A 22,553-nucleotide genomic window follows, 5' to 3' on the forward strand; every position below is an offset into this window, starting at 1 on the left:
TTATTATTATTATTATTATTATTATTATTATTCCGAAATGTCTCTCAGCTGTATACTGACATGTAGGTATATAGTTTGGTGGTTACAACAGTCAAGTCGTTATAGGCCTATTACAATATAAAACATATACATATTCATCAAGATTTTTTAATTTTCTTGTTATTTGACATGTTTGTAATATGACGTATATTTCTATCAGAATACGACTATAATTACTGGATGTTCATTTGGGACAACTCCTGTGACTGACCGGACACTAACCAGAAATATAAACAAAATCAAATTCTAAATCAGAAAATATAAAAATTACATGAAATAAAAAGATCACGGAACGTACTACTCATTTATTCCATAGCTTCTCATGATTTCTCGCCTTCTGTTATTGATAGATTGTTGATGTCGGAAACTACTACCAGTACTATGTTATTATTATTATTATTATTATTATTATTATTATTATTATTATTATTATTATTATTATTATTATTATTGGTGATTACTTTTATCCAAATCACCCTTTCAATTTTGTAGAACATTCTCGGAAGAAGGGCTTGCTGTAAAATGGTCTATATAATAAATACCACGGCATGTGTCCAAAGAAATAACAGAAGACCACTGTATGAAAATTCGCCATCGGTCAGAAAGTTCGAATACGAAGTAGCCTCCTTAGAATCCGGTGTGTGAAGGAAACATGGTCTTCGTAAAGTGACTGTTCGTTACTTGAACTTCAGAATGGAATGATGAAAGGATGGTAATGACTTGATGGCAGAATGTTATAACAAAAGACTTAATCATAAATAAACCCTTTTGGTTTACCCACAGATCCTAGCACGCGATATGACCACACATGTTGAAGTGTTTATAAATAAACTTGATAAAAAATAATAATAAACACTTTGTCACCTCTGCTTGCTGAAGATTGAATTCCGAACCTCATGATGTCTGCCCTCTGAACTACGACTTAGCGTTTGGTTGCCTCGGCGACGATTTCCTCACATAAACCAAGCCCACGATCACTCCTGCTGTTTAACGACAGAGTGTAAAGTAGTCTAATTTTCCTGCTTCCTCTCCAGACACGAAACTTGATCGTCAATTTTTTGTACAAACATTCTTTCCCTCCTCAACCCCCCACAAGAGACGCAAAGTTCAAACCTTGACGCGTTGCCAGAACATATGGCGCTTCCTCGTACTCTCCCAATGACTGAAGCCACACTCCCCGCTGTCAACCAATAGCATAAACGCTTGACTCACACACCCGCTAGCTGGACGAATGAGAGCGCTTGTCTGGACGGCGAGCCCCCGGCGCGATAAGCAGCCTGGCTTACTTAACACGCGTCCACCGTGAGTCGAGTTCAATACTGCAGAGGAAGTGCGATCAGTGCAGTGTGTTAACAGTATCTCAAACCACTTTGAAAATGCCGTACTTATCAAGATCGGTGAGTACTTCACTTCAGTTATCCACTAGCTAAAGAAATAGGATAGTGCATATTCAGGGTGAAATTTATCACGCCTCCAGTGCTGTATGCAAATTTGTTTTCAATGAAACTGAGGATTCTTATTTTGAGAATGTGTCACGATTCAATTACCTGTCAGCAACATTAACACGTGTCTGTAGCGTTCACGAGAAAATTAAACCGGGATAAATTATTAGATAAAACTTCAGTTTGAAAAAATATTGTCGTGATATGAAATACGTGGGAAATACTGTATAGTTGACATTCTGTACAAAGCCAGATTTTAGAAAATCGAATAAATTAAACCAACCATAAAACTTAGTTTCTCTACAATCATTCTACATTTTAAAATCATTTTTATATCACAATTGAACTTATTTCGTGAGAACGTTTTATATTAAAGCTAGTTATAACTTTTGTATTGAGATTAAAATTTAATTGCGTGATTAATATATTGGTTGACTCCTAACTGTAACGTTATCCATTTGAATATCTATTAATAAAATCGCGAGTACCATTTTATAGCAAATCGATATTACCCTATTTCTGCTCTAATACAGTAGTTTCATAGAAGTTGTGACTACCATTTTATATACTATTGTTTTATTGATTAAGTATAGCACCTGATTAGATTGTTGTCCATCCGAATATTTTCAGTATAATTTATCTAGAAATATTGACAGCAGACGAACAGGTATAATGAATAAAAATGCTTGTCGATAGTAGGTACTATGAAGATATGTATTTATATCAGAATCTGTTTTAAGCTTTACAATATGTTTCGTATACTTATAAAACGAGGTAATGTTATAATTAGAGTCCTGATATGCATGCGTGAAAAAAACAACTGAAACTTATCTACAAGCAAATGTATATAAAATTAATGAAATAGATCAATTTAACTTTTAGTTCTTGTAGTAATATAATGCAATGATTGCTATTTATATTTTTTCTCAGTGAATTTGTATAGCCTATTTCTCTTAAAAAAAATATTTTATGGTGAAAGTGATTATGTCTATGTCACAAAATATTTCCAGTAATGACACATTACAGAAGTGAAAGAAGTAGATCCTATGGTTACGAAATTTGCATAAAAATGCAATCAAAAACGGTTGAATGTGTTTGTTAACATACGGTATTTTTAGTTAAATCTAAGAGGAATGAAATTGCACTAGCTTTACATATGCTAAGCTAGACATTTTACGTTCAGCAGAGGATATGACTGCAGATACTTTTGAAGCGCAGAACACAAATACCGGAAAGAAAATATACAAGTTTTGATTATAAACTTGACGAGAAAGAGATAGTGGGAAATGCTAAGATGCAGACGGGAGGAATGGTTTTGACGTAAACGGGATGTCTGGTTCAGAGTTGGAAGGATTCCGTTGAAAATAACTGCAGCGACGATGTGTGACGGACGCAGTGAACTCATGGTGAACATTGAAGGTGAAAATTTTTCTCATTATAATAGTTCATGTACAAATATTTATACTGAGAAATTTTTTTTGTTATAAGTTGTATGTAACTCGAAGTAATATTATGAATAAAGTGTGAAATACGCTGTTGTCTTACTGCGCAATAAAATAAAGAGCCATAAATCTTTCTTTAAATGTAATATACAATAAAATAAACTAAATAATTAGTTATTTGTGTATTTAAATGCTAAATTGCTGCACAAAATTCCTATAAAAAAAGTCGACACTAAAGAAAATGTTCATAAAATATTAATAATCATAAACAACCTCGCAACCTTATGAAACAGTGGGAAACAGAAAATCTATCCACTAATTCATTCATAGTAGATGGAATGAAGACACATTAATTATATTTACCTACATGTTTTGTTCTGCTTACTCATTTGGAAGAATTTGTAGGGAACCATAATGTTCTCTATGAACTTACGAGTGACGGGTGTAGTCTAATTGTAATAAAATGATTAACAATAACACCTGTACGTACACTACTCATATATTTCATTCATATTGCTCATTCTGTTTTTTTTTTCTATCATACATCGAGTAAATCTGAGTTATCTGCTATTCCATACAAAAGGTTACCACACCTCAATTATATGTCGTCATTCGAAAAGGGACTTTTTTTCTGCGGAGCGATTAAAATTGTTTTACGAAATAAAATCATAAGTTGTTTTTCCTCCCCATAATTTGTCTCCACAGATATTGGCTGCAGTGCGCTACATAGATGTGGAACTATGTTACACTAATTATGATTATTATTGGTATTATATATTATTATTATTATTATTATTATTATTATTATTATTATTATTATTATTATTATTATTATTATTATTATTATTATCTCGCAAAAAACATTCTCTAGACATCATTTTGGTTCATACAAATTCCAACCAGATTCATCGGGATCCGAATTCGCGTCCTTTGTGTAAAATCGAATGCTCTAGCACAGTAGTGTCAGAGTTGTAAGCTCCAATACCGGTTGTGGAGCTAGATCGGAGCTTGAACTTGCTTATGTCTATGGAAACACCGGAGCACGCAACCAGTCTAGTGGAGCGCTCCGCTCCGTTTAGTCTCTGTCTGACATCGCTGCTCTAGCAGCTCGATTAAAAGTGAGCCTTCTTTTATAAAGCATGTAAAATATTGGCTACTTATTTAAAATTAAATGCTGACCGAAACTGTAAGGTATTACCTTTTCATAGTTCAATCATTTATTGTAAAATTTTACAGGTCCTAGATTCTTTGCCACTCAAGAAGAGTAATACTCATTACTTTGGACTTTTATGCACTAAGGAAATAGTTCCACAAATGGTATTAGAATTTAGTAACTATTATGATTTAGACCATCTTTAATATCGTAATAGCTGAGATAGGCCTACACTCTGTAATAATGGATTTCTTGTTCTGTCCTGGCACAGTTTCCTCAAGCAGAAAAATTATATTCGTTAACCTCGAAACCTCAAACCATTGAGCTCATTAAGAGGACATTTATGTGATTTTTTAAACCTTCTACAATGCTTATCCAAAACTTATGAATTTTAAACTACATAACTATGCCTACAATACTAAAATCTGTACAAAATTTGGTACCATTAGACGTAATATTCGTAGTTTTGAAATTATATTGTTTAAATATAGGCTATTTTTATTGCTGTCACTAAAAAAGTCTTCTTGCGACAAAGTTGTCAAAATTGTTAGTTCATATTGGCTCTAAAGCTTGAAAATAGTCATGGGAGTATAAATTAATTAGCTTTTTGAGCTCTGTCTAAATAGAGAGTCACAATAACTTTTTTTAATGGATTTTCTTAATTTTTCACCATTATTTCACTATAGCCAAAGACAAATTCAACTCCAATCAGAAGAAAGAAGGTGGTGGTGGTGGTGGTTCATTTAACGACACTTTCAACTGTAAAGATTAATTTTTGGTCTTACAATAACAATAAACTACTGTATTCATTTTAAAATTCAAAATGGGCGAAAATGGCTGACAAATTTTGGCTGGAGCCCTCTTTACTACTACTAGGCTACTATTGCTGCTGCTGTTGCTAATAATAATAATAATAATAATAATAATAATAATAATAATAATAATAATAATAATAATACCACTACTAATACTAACATTACTACTAGCACCACGCCACAACTACTACTGCTACTACTACCGGATTTATTCTCGCGAATCTGAGATCCAACAGCTAGTTACACATTAGATAATGTTTTTCGCTCGTTTATTTTAAAATACTTCTAATATTAGGCATATTAATACTTTGGCTGCTACTTCAAATATTTCTACCATTACTTCTACATAAATTCTTAGGCCCTATATTTATTTTATTAATGCTGCTGCTGCTCTTTTATTATTGTTGATACTTCTAAAACAACGAGGCTTGTTATTACTGAAAGTTCTGTTAATACTGATATTAATTATACGTCTACTAATACTTCTACTTCCATTTCTATTACTATCCTATATTACTACTAATAATATTTCTTCTACTACTGCAATTACTTCTATGTATGTTACTAACACTACTTCACTATTTTACACTTCAACATTACTGCTAATAACACAACTATTACTATAAAGAATGTTTCTAATATAACTATTACTATTATCGTACTATTATCTACTATTAATTTGGATAATATTAATGCATATATTAAGTAAAGAAGTTTCCTCCGTACATGATTGCGCTTCATCTCAGATTTAGTTAATTTGAAACTTCTTACAAAATGCAGAACTCTGAAAGAATCTTGGAAATTTTTGGTAAAAAAATGGTTGTAAAATATTTTTACACCAGGCATCAAATACTTGCATTGTTCCTGTTGTCATTTCACCACTATCCCAGCAACGTAAAATAGATTGATGTCTCTGAACAGGCATGCTTTTAATATTCTTTAAGTGTTCAATTACAGCATATTTTATCGTTGTATTGACAAAAATGAGAGTTGTGCAATTCGAAAAATAATCAGAGGAAAATGAGTCACGATGTAGGTACCGAGAAAGATATTGCAGCCGGTATGAGTGTGAATCAAGTCACTTACCTGAAGAATTTAGGAGTAATACTGAGACTTGGGAGCCAGACGTGGCAGTAAAAATCACATGCAACTGAAAGCCCATAGCCTGTTATGTTGGACACCCCTATTCTGTCGGCTCGCGTCAACGGAATTGTTAGGGATTCAGTGAAAGTTTGTTAATGAGGATCTGCAACGAAAGCTTGTGCTTATGTCGCGTTGATATCCGTGTTCAGAAACAATCATTGGAATTTTCCTGCTACATAACACCTGCGTGAATTTCCATTCTCTCAATTTTTCGAAAGTAGTAAGGCATCTTGGATATGAAAATTATAAAATGCAATAAATCTTTATAGCTTCGGTTATTGTGTGTGAAAGCAAATTTTCTTAACGATTTCTACAACTTAAAAAAAAATCACGAAACAAATTTTAATAATTTAGATACCTTGTATAACTGCAATATATTTATTCTTCTTTTTACTTATTTTTCCATTTCATTCTTTTCTTTCATTCACCAAACTATTTTTTTTTTCGTTCTCTTTGACAAATTCCTGCAAGTACTACAGCTCGAGTAAAAATTAAGAGGGATTTTAATAGTAAAATGACCTATTCTAAAATAAGTCTAATGAACCTACTTAACGTTAAAGATAATGCTCTAGCCGTTGTCCTTAACGATCGAAACGGGGTTATCTAAACGTCAACTGAAAGTGGTTTTGAGTCTCATTTTTCCTGCCATATGTTAGTGTTGTTCAAGATAATCAGAGAAAATGAATGTACTCGTAAGCATAGAGACATTTTCACAAGTCATAAAAACTCGGCGGAAGTATTTTACCTTCAGAGTTCTAAGGAAACACGATGTCTATGTGCAACATTTTATTACAATTTTGTTAGTTAAATAATGACGTAAAACAATAAGCCTAAGTTTAACAATATAATTACTCACGATTCTGAAACATTTTCAGTTAATTTCATTTAGAAGATTAGCCGCACCATACAGTATGTTCATATATAAGTAAATTGAACTGATTTATCACCGCCATCATACTTCAAAATGAACTCAAAAATCGTCATACTTCATGGTTGTTAGATCAGATGGTCCTTTTCGGTGAACAAATGAATGTTCTTTCTTGAATATGCTTTTCACAGATCTTCCTAGTATTCTTTTCTTTTCCAGTCAGTAGTTCAAAATCTGCCGAGGTAATTTATATTCATTCATTCTTGTAACTTGAATATAATTGGTATTTTCATCAATTTATTAATTTTGTAGGGAAATGAACGCAATTTATAGTGCTTATAGTTTCTTTTGTGATATAAAAAAGCTTATCAAAATTTTGTGGAAAATCTCTACTCTATAACGTATTCAAACTTCATAAAATCATTTTAAATTTCGGTGTCATACAGTATTGTTGAAACAGCAAAGTTGTGTTTTAAGTTTTATGATTGTTTTTTGGTTAGGTCAGACTTTAAACTTTCTCTTGTTACTAATGCTCAAAGGCGGAGCTTGGGTTAGTTGCGCCACTTCATTGTTGAGGAAATGATTATTACTCGATCGAGGCGAGTGGAGCCGCGGGCATAATGTAAACTATCGCGATGACGTATTACGAACGCAGGAGAAGTACAAGTGGCGCTCCGGGCTGCAGAACTTCACTAGCCTCGGTCGAGTAATATCAGGGGCATTTTCTTGGGTACAAAGGCAGCAGGCACGCAGGCCTGACATTCCTACTGCCAGTAAATGCCGATTGCCTGTAAAGGTAGGAGCCTTAACCTCCCGTCATCCTCTGGGTCGATTTGGACTGTCGTGGGGTTACCTTTTACTTTATTGTTAAGAAACTTTCACTTTTTTATATACAGAGTTGTGTTGTTTATTTTATTTATAAATATTGTTTAATATAAAAGAATTATACACATCGTTAATATTTTCATTTATTTTTTAATAAGCCTGTCTGCTCATATTTTCTTGTGTCTTTCAAAAACTAGCACCTCTGTAAACTAACGTTGCCACAAATCCCTTCGAATCGCCTGTGCCTCTCCCCACAATTGCAGGACCTGCGTGCCAGCATATACGCCCCTGGTATATTGATTTTTCACAATTTAATTGTATTTAATTTTATATACAAATTTATTTTTAAATAATTCTCCAGTTTTATGTAGGCTCTATGCTGAATATACTAAATCTTACTTAAAACTACTTTCAGGATTGACTCAGTGACATGATTTATTTTTTAAACGATAATTCAAGCGTAGGATTAAATTTTTCTTTGTTTTATTCGTTAAACGTTAGCTCATTAAATTGACTGATTGTCATTAATTTCCATTAATAAATCATGTATTATACATTTTATAATTGTCAATAATACTGTTTAAATAGCGATCAAAATCTCATTTATACTATAGTCCTACATATTGTTTATAGGCACAACCGCTCGTACAATGAATGATTACATAAGCTTCACATTCCAGTTTCATCCTCAGTCAACTTTGTTGGAGTATAAACAAGACTTTTTTCGTTTACTACTTTCCATTTAATTAACGCTCATAATCATTATCTTCACATGTCTTGAGAAAAAACCGTGGAGATGAAGTTGCAGAAGAATCCGGTACATCTCTCGATAAATTTGGTAATTTCAGGATTTTGATCAAACAAATTGTGAACTAGTGCACTGAGTTTCCTGTTATTTCTTGCGTAAGCATGTTCATCATCTCTTTTAAACTTCTAATTTTTAGTTGTTACAATTACTATTCATTTGTGCCATTTTCGTTTAAAATATTTTTTTCACTGAGTGTTAAGTGCAATAAACAAAGTCCTCATACATCAAAAGTTTTATGTTCGACTGGAATGCAGGCGGAAAACTTAATTTTAAAGAACACTTTTAAATGTCAAAAAATATTCCCTAAAATGTATCATGGTAGCCTATCTTCCATCTCGAAAAAGAGTTGCATAAAATACTATTATACTCTTAATCTTAAATTATTAAATTTATTATTATTATTATTATTATTATTATTATTATTATTATTATTATTATTACCATTATTATAGGCAGTTATTATGTAGTAAAATTGAATACTAACATTGACTAGCTAGAACTGGAAATAATATGGAAGGTAATACGGTAACTGTTTCTGTGTTTCATTATTTTTAAGTAGTATTCCTGTCTCCGAAACAGCACAGTTAACTACAGCCGGCTCTAGACTTTGCCATTCTCGTGTAAAAAATGTAGGCCTACTGTTGAACATAACTACAACAATCCGAACTTTTGTAGGACGTAACTGTAGTTAAAAATATTCCATTATACTAATTGCCGTTTGACATAGGTAGGTCAATTGTATGCTTCTCTCTGATAAGTGGCCGGGTTCTTCGTGACAATGTTGATAGTGGTCTCGGCTGTAATTTATTTACGCGTCAAAACATTGCTGTCACTCTACACACCCACGCAAGGGGAAATAATTCGCAATTTGTTAAGGTCTATTATCGTAGTAGTGCCGTGTCATCGTATTTGTAGGAGTGATTTCCTGATGATATAAAAAATAAGTGGTACGCTTTGAAAAAATTTTCCAACCTCGATTTCGTTTGTATTAAAAACATAAAGGGAGGCATCGAACAGAGAAGTCATACTTCGTCTCTATTCATCTATTTGTATTAATATAATGAATGCTAATACAGAAGTTCTAAATATAATACAGAATAGTAGCAGTGCGTAGGAACTTTATCGGCAATAAATTCCACTGTAAACATTATATGAATGAAACATGATACACTAGCACAATGACTTGTTTTCTCTGTAAAAGGCCAAGACGAATTCACTTCTGTGTTTCACGATATTTTAGCGGTCATCTTGCTTGTCTGTTGTTGTAAAGTATGCGAAATTAATCCCCGTTTAATGCAATAGATCTTCAGGAGGAAAATATTCGAAGTTCAGCTGCCATCGGATGAGGGAATAAAGGTAGTGTACTCACTCTGCATGTGAAACATTCCTTAGAGTTCATGATTGAAGAGAATAAAAGCAAAATTCTACTTTCAGACCATTCGTTACTCCGTTCTCAATACTTTTGGTAACAGTTTACACCGCGATAATGATTGTGCAGACCTCTGAGGACTGGGAGCATAGTAATCAAGAAATATCTCTGTTGAACAACCTATGTGCAGCGAACCCGCCGACGTACGAACAAATTGCAAATTGAAATCGGTTATCAAATAAGCCGAGAAAAGTCGATGACTGTCAAATTTTCTGTACTGGACACCAACCAACAGACGTCACCATTTATTTCTCCTTTCATAATTTCATTGATCTACCATCATAAATATTTATCATCTCTCTATGCCAGTCAGCACTACAACAAGTTTTTCCTTCACATTGTCTAGGCGAGATAATTTCACCAGCCACTTGAGTTGAGAGCCGAATAACAAGAAAACTTCGAATGTAGACTTTCACGGCCGGCGTCAATGAGGTTAGAGTTTTCCGGGCTAATAGTCCGTGGTCTACTGGCGATGTAACGACAAGACGTTTCGTCTACAAGTGCGACAGACATCATCAGTGGTGAGGCACTCTGGGGCGTAGTGTTCTCTTCCACTGATGATGTCTGTCGCACTTGTAGACGAAATGTTTGGTCGTTACATCGCCAGTAGACCACGGCCTATTAGCCCGGAAAACTCCAACCACATTAACAAGAAAACTGTTAATGAGCTAACTTCCGTCAAACTACGCACACTGTTATCTACACAAAAGATAAACACATACAAAGCATTAACAATTCATACTAACTGTAAGTTTGCATAAGTAAAACTTGAATAAAATGTTACCGGGTATCGAAAAACTGAGCAGCCTTCGGCCTTCACTAGATAGTTAGCGAAGAGTTTGAGTGGACGGTAAAGGCTGATTCACAGTAAACCGGGAACGGAAACGGCAACGAGAACGAGAACGGTAATATTGTTAAAATAAATGTATTTAAATGTGAGGATTCACAATTAACTATTGTGAACGTTCCCATTTAAATACATTTATTTTAACATTATTTCCGTTCTCGTTCTCGTTGCCGTTTCCGTTCCCGGTTTATTGTGAACCAGCCTTTACTCAACTACTGTCTCGAATTATACGCCGTTGTTTCTTAATGAACGTTCAAATTAAGTTTTCACATAATTACAGTTAGTAGCTATAGTAACTATGTACTATTTTGTATTTGTATGTCTGCTGTGGAGACATATTTGGAAATACAGGTATAAGGTTGTGATTCACACCGCGTGGCGAACTCATGTGTGAAGGCTCGCTTTAATCTTGTCCAATCGCAATTCACGACCCGTGGTGACGTAAGAGGTTTATGAAGTATTATTGAGCAAGGTAACGCCGAGCCTCCACACATTTGAGTTCGCTCATGCAGTGTCAATAACAACCTTATTATATAAAAATATGTACAGTTTGAGAAGAGGTTTCGACATAAGCTCATTGATTCCCTCGTATGATAGAGAATAAAAAATTATATATTTTATGCCTAGCATTATAAACAGGTTGTTATTACATCCAATATCAGTTTATTGTGGCACTCGTGCCAATAATAGCAATGACGTATTCGCTATGATGTCTACGCCACGTAACAAGAAATGAAATTTGTAATATCACATAAAACAGTTCTTTGTTTCGGAGAACTATATTAACAAAATAAAGGAACATTTGTAACATAAAATTTGATACCTAAGGTATAACTAGAGTTTGTAATACCTGCAAGATCATCCATTTCTCTTTATTCAATGCCAATGCCAGGCGCAACTAATAGATACGGACATATGAAACAATATATCAACACTTATGTAAGCTATGGATGCCGAATTATTTCATAATTTATTTCCTACAATTTATAATGCTAAGATGCTCACTGTCGTTCGTGCGACAAATATTCACTCATGTCATAATCATCAAGATTATCCACTTGTTGCATAAATAAGTATTGTAATAAAGAATTCACAACATAAAATACTGCCAAACATGCATTAAATTCATAATTTATTTTTTCCTTAAACTTCGTATCCACAGATGATTCTTTAATAAATATAGACCTAACATTTATACCTTTTTTAATTCAAAGTAGGACTGTAGCCTATTCCTTTCCCAGAAATCTCTCTCACCCACAAGTACATACGCATAATAACGTATTTGCTAACATTTAGCTTACTGTTTTAAGTTAAGGATCATAGTAAATCCTTGTATGATCTTGAAATCTCGCATCTTAAGGTTGTTCTGTAACAAAATTCACTGAGTTATAATAGGTACTTTGATTTCGTAAAAAAGAAAAGATAGCTGAATGAGTACGGTAAGTTACACGGAGTTAATAAAATCTCATTTTAAAAAAGTTTCGCCCAAGAATGTGTAGAAATGAAATCTTTATAAAAAGAAATAAATTCTATGACACATGCCAAACTTGATTACAAGCCTATTAAAGTGACTATTAGTCTTCAGTCTTTGTGATGCAGTTTTTATAATAAATTATTTCCAAAACTAACTAAATTGTCGAAAAAATGTTAATTTTTCTTCCCTACTTTTCAGTTTATGAAGAACATAATGTAATACCGACTATTGTATATTAAATTTATTAAAGAAACTCATATTTTTTGTGTATAACTCTAGCCACATGTAAACACATCATTTCTTGAGATCAGACGAGAAGCCGCGTTGATTGGGTTGACATCGATCTGTTGTTTCTAAAAACAGTTCACCCGTTGCTATGCCAACTCATACGGGCGTCGCTAGTCCGCCTTCCTTTTCTTTCTTTTACATAGTGAACATTGCTGACATTTAGATGACATTTCATAATTCCTTTGTTAATCCTACTTTAACTTCCGTAATCTAATTTATATGTCGTCATAGAAAATTATTACATAATATAGCTTTGAAATATGAATATGTAGACTACTTGACAGAGTCAGTAATTTCGTGGACTAAAACTACAGTAATTCATTCATTCATAGTTTTCTGCCCAAGGGCAGGTCTTTTACTGCAAACGTAGCATTCTCCAATCTTTCCTATTTTCTCCCTTCCTCTTAGTCTCCTCACATGATTCATATACAGTATCTTAATGTCGTCTATCATGTGATATCTTCTGCCCCGAACTTTTTTACGTTCACCTTTCCTTCCAGTGCATTCTTCAGTAGGCAATTTCTTCTCAGCCAGTAACCCAGCCAATTTCTATTTCTCTTTCTGATCAGTTTCAGCATTATTCTTTCTTCACCCCCTCTTTCCAACACAACTTCATTTCTTAAGTAGAGTAAATATAGAGTAACAATAATTCTATAGGCCTAATTGTAACACCATTTGTAGAATAATATTTAAAATAATCTCCCCAGCTACGATGCATTTCTGACAGTGTTGACACAATTTCTGTAAACAGATTTTAATAACTTTTTCGAATTCGATCGAGGAGTTTACATCATAATTTTGGCAAGTTCCTGTCTTGAAGAGAACCTATGCCAGCAAAGCTGGTCTTCTATTTCGAAATACGGAAAAGAAGGGCTATGGCTATTGCCTTCTCATTATCGATTTGTTGGAATATTTTCAAAGTTTCGGTTAAAGTTTTTTTGCCAACTTTCTTTTTTATGTAAAATTTGACATTTGACATTTTCACATTGTTCAAATGCCACTACGAAAGTTAACGTTCTTCTCATGACAATGCTTAACATCAATATAGATGCACAAGCTACAAACTGCAATACAAGGAACATAGTTTGCGCATAGTCATCAATCCACAGAATAATATTGAGTCTGCTACATGTAACAGTTCTAAAGTAAAAAACACTATCAAGCATGGGCCTATAAAGATCCAAGCCAAACATTCTTCCGGAAGCCTGATAATCAGATTGGAGTTACATTATAGGAATATTTCCTATAAAAGCGACTACCATCGTCCTCATACGTTGACAGTAGTTTATTTTATATCGTTAATCATAGGCATTTATATAATTTTAGTTTCCGAGATTCAATCCAGTTCAATAATCTCTTCTATTCATATTAGAATTATACCTCCTCACGATTTTGCAATTCAGACATATTTAGTTGGATTTTCCCGATCAAACAATCCGAACGAAGAACATAAGGTTGGAACGAATAATTCAGTAGATTAATATAATAATAAAGCGCTGTCTCTGTTACAAAAGATTTAAATAAATAGATCAATTTTACCACAATCTATGTCTGTAACATGTCTTTAGGAGGGGCATAAGCAAGGTCATGGTATCGATGAGCTCGGATTCAGAAGATATTTCCATCTTTTTATAATCTTCAGAACTATTCAGTCTTCTCTAAAACTGAAAACCGGGTCTTTCTTGGAATAAAATATAGTCGGAATGTAATATTATTTCATTATCTTCTATCTATAGTACCAATGTCCAGACAATGTGGTAGCTATCCTTCCTGCTTATTGCATTTCTCAATGGCGTGTACACTGAAACTTCATATCTTTACAGATTTTGAAATACCTATTCTTAGTATTTAGTAGTATGAAAATGCTTTAGCTAGAAAAAATATTTCGCAAGCAATTTGCGTAATAAAATCATATAATCCATTTATCTCATAAGAACAACTTAATTTAAATCCCTCATAATCTCACTGTTTATAGGTATAATAAATATTCTAAATTAACTCATCGCTTCTCTTGTTTAGTGGCAATATCGCTGTTTCTGCTAAATCGTCAATTGTTTATGTAAATACGTGAAGAATAATGTTTTCGCGAATTTGGACTTAGTATTAAGTTAAACTTTTATATAAATTTTGAAGTAATATTAGGCTAAAAGTAATAGTAATTATTAAGAATTTGTATAATTTGTCACAATAACAGATTCGTTTAAAATATTTTGTTTTTAAGAATTTAAATCAAAATTCCTTATTACAAAGATATAGCTTTAGTAATTTAAACTCCATAAATTATATTTGTACACTAAGAAAGCTAAATGTTTCGGAATCATTATTCAGAGAAAGAACTGTGGGATGATACTAGTAGGCCTAATCATTGTGATCATTTAACCCATAATTTTTGCTATGTAGCACACCTTCGTTCCAATTTAGGCTAGATACTCGACACTTCTAAAAAAAAGTGAGAACTTTTTTTTAATTACCATCATCTTACAAAAATGTACGTTAAATCAGAATAATAAATTTGTTTAATAATTTTTATTTTTAAGAATTTAATCCAAAATCCATGTTAGAGGAGTGTTAGCCATGGCTTATCTCAGACAATAGACGCATTTGCTAGGATCCGGAGTTGGCTCGGGTGTGGATTCGATACTCACTTGGGCTGATTGTCAGATATTTTCGTCAACTATAAAGTAAATATATATTTATTAAAGTGAGAAAAATTCGTTCCGGCAACGGCACTGGCACCTGCTGTGCGCTCTTTCCAACTGAGCCATGCCGGGACACGATCCACGGTGTATTCAATGAGGACGGCAATGTACATATAAGGTAAATGTTAGGTACGCATTGTGAACCCTCGGTCTCTTCTCATCGAATACCATCTGGCTATTGCCAATTGCATCGACGCTAAATAACTTAGCAATTAATGCATCGTCGTTAAATAGACGACTAAAAAGTTACAACGGCGTTCATATGTAGTATTAATAATATTATTTAAATTCCATAAGTTACATTGCTACCTTAAAGGTGCATCTACACGGTTCAACTTTTCTTTCAACTTTACGCATTCAAGCAATGCATGCAATATTGATATCTAATATTAATTAATATACAGTATATACGTAGTGAAGATGATGGCGGACCATGTAGACACAAAATCTTCATGCATCTTAATTGAACGCGCGTTTTAAATTTGATTCTTTCAATAAGTTTCCCAGATTGCATACGTACGTGCATGGAGAATTGAACCGTGTAGATGCAGCTTAAAGGTGATAAATGAGTTGGAAACATTATCCAGAGGCCGAATTATGGGATGATTTTAGTAGTCATGGTGCTCAATTATCTTATAATTTTCGCTACGCAGTTTACCTTGGGCCCCATTCTTTAGGCCGGATATTTGACAATGCTATAAGCATGAAAATATGTTTTTATAACAGATCTTCTTACAAAGATTTCAAAGTCAGAATGTTCACGAGTGTTCATTTATTTGTTTACTATGTCATTATTATTATTATTATTATTATTATTATTATTATTATTATTATTGCAGGGTTTCAATGGACGCCTTGTTTTCGCGATCGCAGCGGCGGCGCTGGGCTCATCATTCCAACACGGCTACAACACCGGTGTCGTGAACGCACCCCAAACGGTGAGTCTTAATGCATCCTATTACTGTAACTTGTAGGTCTTCAAACCCATTTGACATGCATTTCAGGTTTCTTCCTCTGCGGTGAAAATTCGCATGTATGGACATTCGATCTCCAGGCGAAATATAACTTAGGCCTATGTACTGTACATGTCACAATTTAATTGAGATTCTATAATTTAAGTTTATTTTTGTTAATTTTTTAATTAATTTTGAAACTATATCATTAAATCTAAAGTGTTACTTAATCATAAATCTTCGACTAACATACCAGAATTTCAGATGAAATCTGTATCAACACATGACAGATTGTAAGGGAATGGAGTGCTACTTCTTTCGGATAGCTATGCATGTAGAAAACAGAAACTTTTGAAATTCACCGGCATTGAATAAATAAAATCATTTAGAAGAAAGAAAATTGATTTCGAATGGGGAGAGGAAAAATGGTAGTTTAGTTTCACTTTCTGTTCTCTTCTGGTATGCAGTGTAAATAATTATCATCATAGGCCTATTCAATTTGGCCTGGCAGACATATATAGTGAAACTCCAATGATACTGGGTCGGCACGTTACCGAGAATCCACGTAAAACAAAACAATACAATGACAGCGAATAAACATCCAAATATGGGGGAGTAAAAAGTAGTGAATCTTTCCTGAAACTATCTCATTCGGAAATGATGGTCTTTTAAGTAATGTAAATAAAATTTACAATACGAGACATAACAAAGACTCTCAGTTTTACTTATTTTCCGAGGGAAGCCATGCTAGAGCTTTCATCATACTTGAAGTTCGTCGCTGGTTTACGGCTAAGTCTCGAAGCTATTGGTAAGAAATGAATAGCAATGTTATACAGTAATAAGATTTAGCCAGAAGTAACGTCAGGATTGAAGGGCGTCCCACTATGTTGTCCCCATGTTGCCTTTCTCCAGTTTCGTGTCTTGATCACGTATAACAGATTGATCAGCCTAATGAACTTTCAAGGCAACCACTTTTATCAATTTCACTATGCTGCCATCTAGCAATTAGAAAAGAAGTTACGTTATAATCCTTATGGAATTACATGGAGCAATTGTACTTCAATCTAGCGGTCGTTACCAAAAAATGCCTTTTCAACGGTGGAGACTGGTGGTGGTTCTCATTTTATGTTGCTATTTCATAGCATGGGAATGGCCAATCTGATATACTGTATATGTGGTCAGGGGCCTAAGTTACTCTCGCAACTTCTTCGCTACAGAAAACTAGTCATGGATCACGCTCCATGCTTCTTCAATCATATCCACCTGTGCTATCGGGTGCGCTTGCATCTCGACAAACTTACGTCCCTAACCCTGATGTCATATGAGGAATGGTGTTACGATTACAACGCGCGGGAAAGTAAAGGGTTGCGAGAGAAAGGCCTTTCATTGGCAAATTACACAAAAAGCGATAGATAATGCAAGAGTAAAGGAAGAATTATTCCCCTTACCTACTAGATCTTGCTAGCTTTGATATACATAGATGATGTTAATTATATCAACTTCAAATCTCGCAATCAACCGCATACCGCGCATAAATATTGCGATATTGCGTCACGTGGACCTGGCTTTTTATTACAACAATAATGTCACTACACGTCCTGGTTGTTTACATGCCTCTTACGTCTTATCTACACAGTTAAACAAGATGTTACTGTGCCGTAAAGATAAAGCACATGTCTTCGTTTGAGTCGTACACTAACAAATGTTTGTAGGCAAAGAAAATGAGCATTTTATTTCCAGTTCATAAGGTTTTAAATTTCGGCTGTCGTCGTTACTTATCACTGAGAGATAAGACTACTATTGCCAACATTAGTTTAAAAACATTATGTTTTAAAGAACGATTTTGATGTAAAAGCTTAGTAAGTTACGATATACTGTATCACCTGTTGTGTGATGTGTTGAAACAGTTTCCTCGTTCATTAAGGAAGGATTTAAGAAATTAATATAAACATTAATGTTAACGTCTAAAGTAGAGATATTATGCAAACAGTAATTTCTCGGAAAATCTGAGGAGAGACAAATATTAAAGATACGATGGTAATATTGCAGTGAGTTTGAGTGGTTTTCACGCAAAGGCGCAAAGCTTAAACAGCATCTTTGCAGTTATGTAGGCCCTACAGCAAGATTCAATAGAGCATTTAAAGAAGTATTGTTAATTTTCATCTCACATGCAATATACACCTCCCGAAAGACGTAAATCCCGCACAACATACAAGTCACACGCGTTGCAGTGTCTATCAGGCGACATTGATGTTTGTAATCCGTCAGAAAATTGTCCTTTAAACTCGCTTTAAATTGTGTTCTTACCACTTCATCCTAATATTTTTTGTTTTTTTTTTTTAATCGTCTACTTTTTAACTTTATTCTATGCATCGTGTATTTCTTATTATTGTCTATGATCACATTTCCAACGTTTTTCCAGTTTGTGGAAATGAACAGCGTTTTAACTACTTGTACTTAATTTTGAATTGTGTCCCTGACCATTATCAATGAATTCTCAAACACTGGCATCATTGTCCTAGGACGGTAGTCCGTGTTGCGTCATCTAGTCCTACTGAGGAGATAAACACACTAATCCCGAATATTCCCGGGGTTCAATGGACTGTGACGCACGACCTTATTTCGTATTCGCAAAAATCTTGAATTAAAAAAAAAAACTGTCTACTTGGCGAAACACCAAATGCTGTGAATCACCTATTTTGAAATGACGATGTTTAAAGTTGGCAAAACGATAAAGCAACTTGTAGTGTTATACATTGTTGGAAATCTTCAGGTAATCAGTTCTATAAATTCTACGGAAATGTATGCATAGGCCTAAACTGTTAAAATCTGTCTTTATCGTTTACTCCGCCCCCTCTCTGAACATACATACATACATACATACATACATACATACATACATACATACATACATACATACATACATTCTACACACACACACGTACACACACAGATGTATTTATCTATGTGGGCACAGTTCTTTCAGCTATCGATTTTCATATTCCATATCGTTTGATAAATTTTGTGTTTCCAAAATAAATTTAATAATATTTCTATAAAATCAACGGTGCTATCAACGAAGTAACATGAACTAAATAAATTTTCATGTTCATTGTGATTGACAAAAGTGGTGTTAGAAAATGTTTTTCGTTGATATAATATTTCTGTTTATATTATAACTTACAGCACTACCTCTGATTGAGTTCTGGCTGATATGTACATCTATTATGAGGCAGTACATCTCACTTGATATGTGTCAGAGGAAAAACAATTGTTTGTACGGTATGCATATAAAGTCTGATTAGTATAATATGTAGCTCATCGGCGTTCTATGCATTGGAGGGGGAAAGGAACTGGCACCTTACTCCATTTATCTCCTGGCCTAGTTGCCTCATAAGTTGCGCCATGTTGGTATCACTTATGAGGTTCAGACCTGTCTTCAGACAGTTGACTAAACAACCACAGCACGTAAAACAAACATAAGATTATTGCACCATTTATCTTCCGTGGACAGAAATCTTCAAATTCTTATACAGACCATGCATGAAAAAGAATGAGAATATTAATAATAGGGGTGAAGGATCCACAAAGTAAGTAACCGTGTAAAATCCCCGAATATGACGCTGATGTCTGAGTCTTCAGGAATGGCACGAAAGATAGAGGGAGAACATGAATAATACAACAGTTTGTATGATTCTGGTTAACATAATTATGTAAAAATTTGAACATATTGGAGTAGATATGAAAAAAAAAAATGGAATGAATGAGAAAGTGACGCCACATCTTGAGTCACAGATTTCTTCCCATTTATTTAAAAGAAATGCTTATACTACTGCTACTAAAACCACAGATAAACATGCAGAACGTTTTGTAAGTCATTGCACTTAGTCACACAGAACAAATTTAATTAGACTAAATGTGCCGAGCTGAAAGTGCCTTATCCTTGTGTCTACTCAACGTTAACACATTAGGCTTCACCGCTGTACGGTACATCTTAACAAGTCCTTAAGCATTTAATTAAAGCACTATCTAAACCTATGTTACATAAATAATTCATGGAGGTATTATTTTATGAAGTTCGGTTTACACTATGTTGTTATAGAATACTATTTTATGGTTTAATTATAGAGGCAGTTTTGTTTATGTATATTCAACATCATCTCTAATGTACTTTAAGAACGAGAAACCTGCCACTGTTCTAACACATGACCCGACATGACAGTTTTTACATGACCCGACAGTTGCACTTCCATTTTTTTTATAAAGCGACCTTGGGCTAAACAAAAATTTGCACTCGCTTCTCTTCCAGTCAGTCTCTTGCTTTCCTCAGTAATGAATTTACAATGTATTTTTATTGGTTAATTTTTCTAATAATAAATATCTTAAATCGGGTATCTATAAAGGAAAAATGCAATCTAATATTATCCCCAATAAAATGCAAATTAAATTTAATATCTTTTTCAGTAAAACAGAATTTAATGATGCAGTAAACAAACGTAATACAGCAACACACTTTCAAAATCTTAGTAGGTATGATAAATTTACGTATCAGGGACTGGATAGTGGTTATCGCGTATATGAAGAAAATTGCCAGGTTTTATATTTGCTTTTTACCCAAATCGAAATTCGGATTTTTGTTCAGCACTTTAAAGTTCCCAGTATAATTTTCAAAATAAAATTTCAGTAAAATGGCAGCAAGTAAAGATGCGCAGAAGGATTTCAATTACTGTGCGACCACGCACTTGGAGCACCTCTGTGGGATCATTATTTATGTTTACATTATATTAACCTTAGAAAAGAAAATGAAAAATGTTGAGACGGATTTACCAAAAGGATAAGTAGATTACAGCCTAGAGCTGCAAGTATAGAAGCAGCAAATGAAAAAAGAACTTATTGGAAATCATTAATCAGTTCGCTAAGCAGAAGACTGAGTTTCAAGTTCCACTTCTCTTCTTAAAATAAACTCAGAATTCATAACACTTGCATTTTATTACATTCTTTACCGATGATAGAAGTGGAGGGATAAAAATTAGGAAAAAGGAGTAGGCAAATTTTTGGGTCTCTGTGGGTGGCAGAATTGGAAATCCGCCACTGACTTACATGCTTACATTCTGTGAACTGGTGTTTACAAAGCTTACAACATTTCTAATTTATTGTTTCAGCTAATTGAAGAATGGATAAAGGAGACGGAATTCAACAGGACAGGAGAGGCTGTGGACCAGTCCAAAGTCACGATGATTTGGTCCATTGCAGTGGCCATCTTCTGTGTCGGTGGAATGATCGGTGGTGCCATCACAGGCCTTGTCGCCGAACGGTTTGGGCGTAAAGGCGGTCTACTGCTCAACAATGTGTTGGTTTTAGTTGCTGTCATCTTTCAAGGTACACAACACAGTTTTTTTATAGGTAGTTTCCTACTGGACTACACGAATAATTATTGAGGGGTACAGTGTTATATCCTCTCTTTTAATTTCTGTTAATATTAATGAATGGAGTTCATTGTATACAGATATAATAACTGAGAATCGAACTAAGTTCCATTGAATTTGTAGTCGAACAAGTTACCATCTAAGCAGTAGCAAAAGGTATCTAGTCTGAACAACAGTAAAATTATTTTTCTTTCATGTATAATGTCATAAATGGTGTGGAAGAGAAGGCCTGATGGCCTTAACTCCACCAGAGTAAATAAATAAATAAATAAATGTTAATATTTTTGTCTGTATGAGAATTCAAGCTCTGAGGGCGATTGGGCTGAGTAAGTGACTTTTTCATTTTTAAACCGTGTTGAGGATTAACTCGTCAAGAGTTTCGGAGCTACTTGGAAATGGTGATGCAGTGTTCTTTGTTTGAGCAGAATGGTCAGGCATAACGAACAAAGCAAAGTATGGTAGTGAACTTTGCTAAAGGTGCAGCCTGAGGATGAAACTTTTAATATGTAATTAATATTTGAGGAGAAAAATTCGCTCCGGCGCCGGGGATCGAACCCAGGTTCTTCGTTCTACGTACCAAGCGATCTGACTGCTGAGCTACGCCGAATTCAATCCACAGCACCGGACTGAATTCTCCTCCTTCAATGTTTCCCTTTGTGACCTGACTCCAAGTTAGGCATACTGTATATGTTGACGTATATGTCCAATGTCAACTGCCATTATACTAGGAGCGCACTCAGCTAAGTGACTTGTTTGGCCGGGATTCCGCAGTTAAGTGCACAGTAATCTGTACAGACAATGCACTGCAGCTATGAGAATATTATAGATTTATTAATTTGTCATACAGAATAATATCTGTAATATTAACAATTAATATTTGAGAAGAAAAGTTCGCTCCGGCG

The 22,553-nt window shown here is 34.1% G+C and overlaps 1 protein-coding gene across 7 annotated transcripts in view; it reads left to right on the plus strand.

Moving 5' to 3' along the window:
* The window catches only part of LOC138705869 (solute carrier family 2, facilitated glucose transporter member 1-like), a 243,569-nt gene that overhangs the window by 208,422 nt on the left and 12,594 nt on the right, over positions 1 to 22,553 (plus strand). For 6 of the 7 annotated variants that reach the window (XM_069834567.1, XM_069834568.1, XM_069834570.1 and 3 more), the window contains 2 exons: positions 16,112 to 16,210; positions 21,388 to 21,604. In XM_069834567.1, the coding sequence (XP_069690668.1) occupies positions 16,112 to 16,210; positions 21,388 to 21,604 (316 nt within the window). Of the gene's footprint in view, positions 1 to 1,282; positions 1,437 to 16,111; positions 16,211 to 21,387; positions 21,605 to 22,553 lie in introns of those variants that run through there. The other variant, XM_069834572.1, reaches the window with a different exon arrangement.

The sequence above is a fragment of the Periplaneta americana genome, chromosome 9, assembly GCF_040183065.1.
Source record: "Periplaneta americana isolate PAMFEO1 chromosome 9, P.americana_PAMFEO1_priV1, whole genome shotgun sequence".
NCBI lineage: Eukaryota > Metazoa > Arthropoda > Insecta > Blattodea > Blattidae > Periplaneta > Periplaneta americana.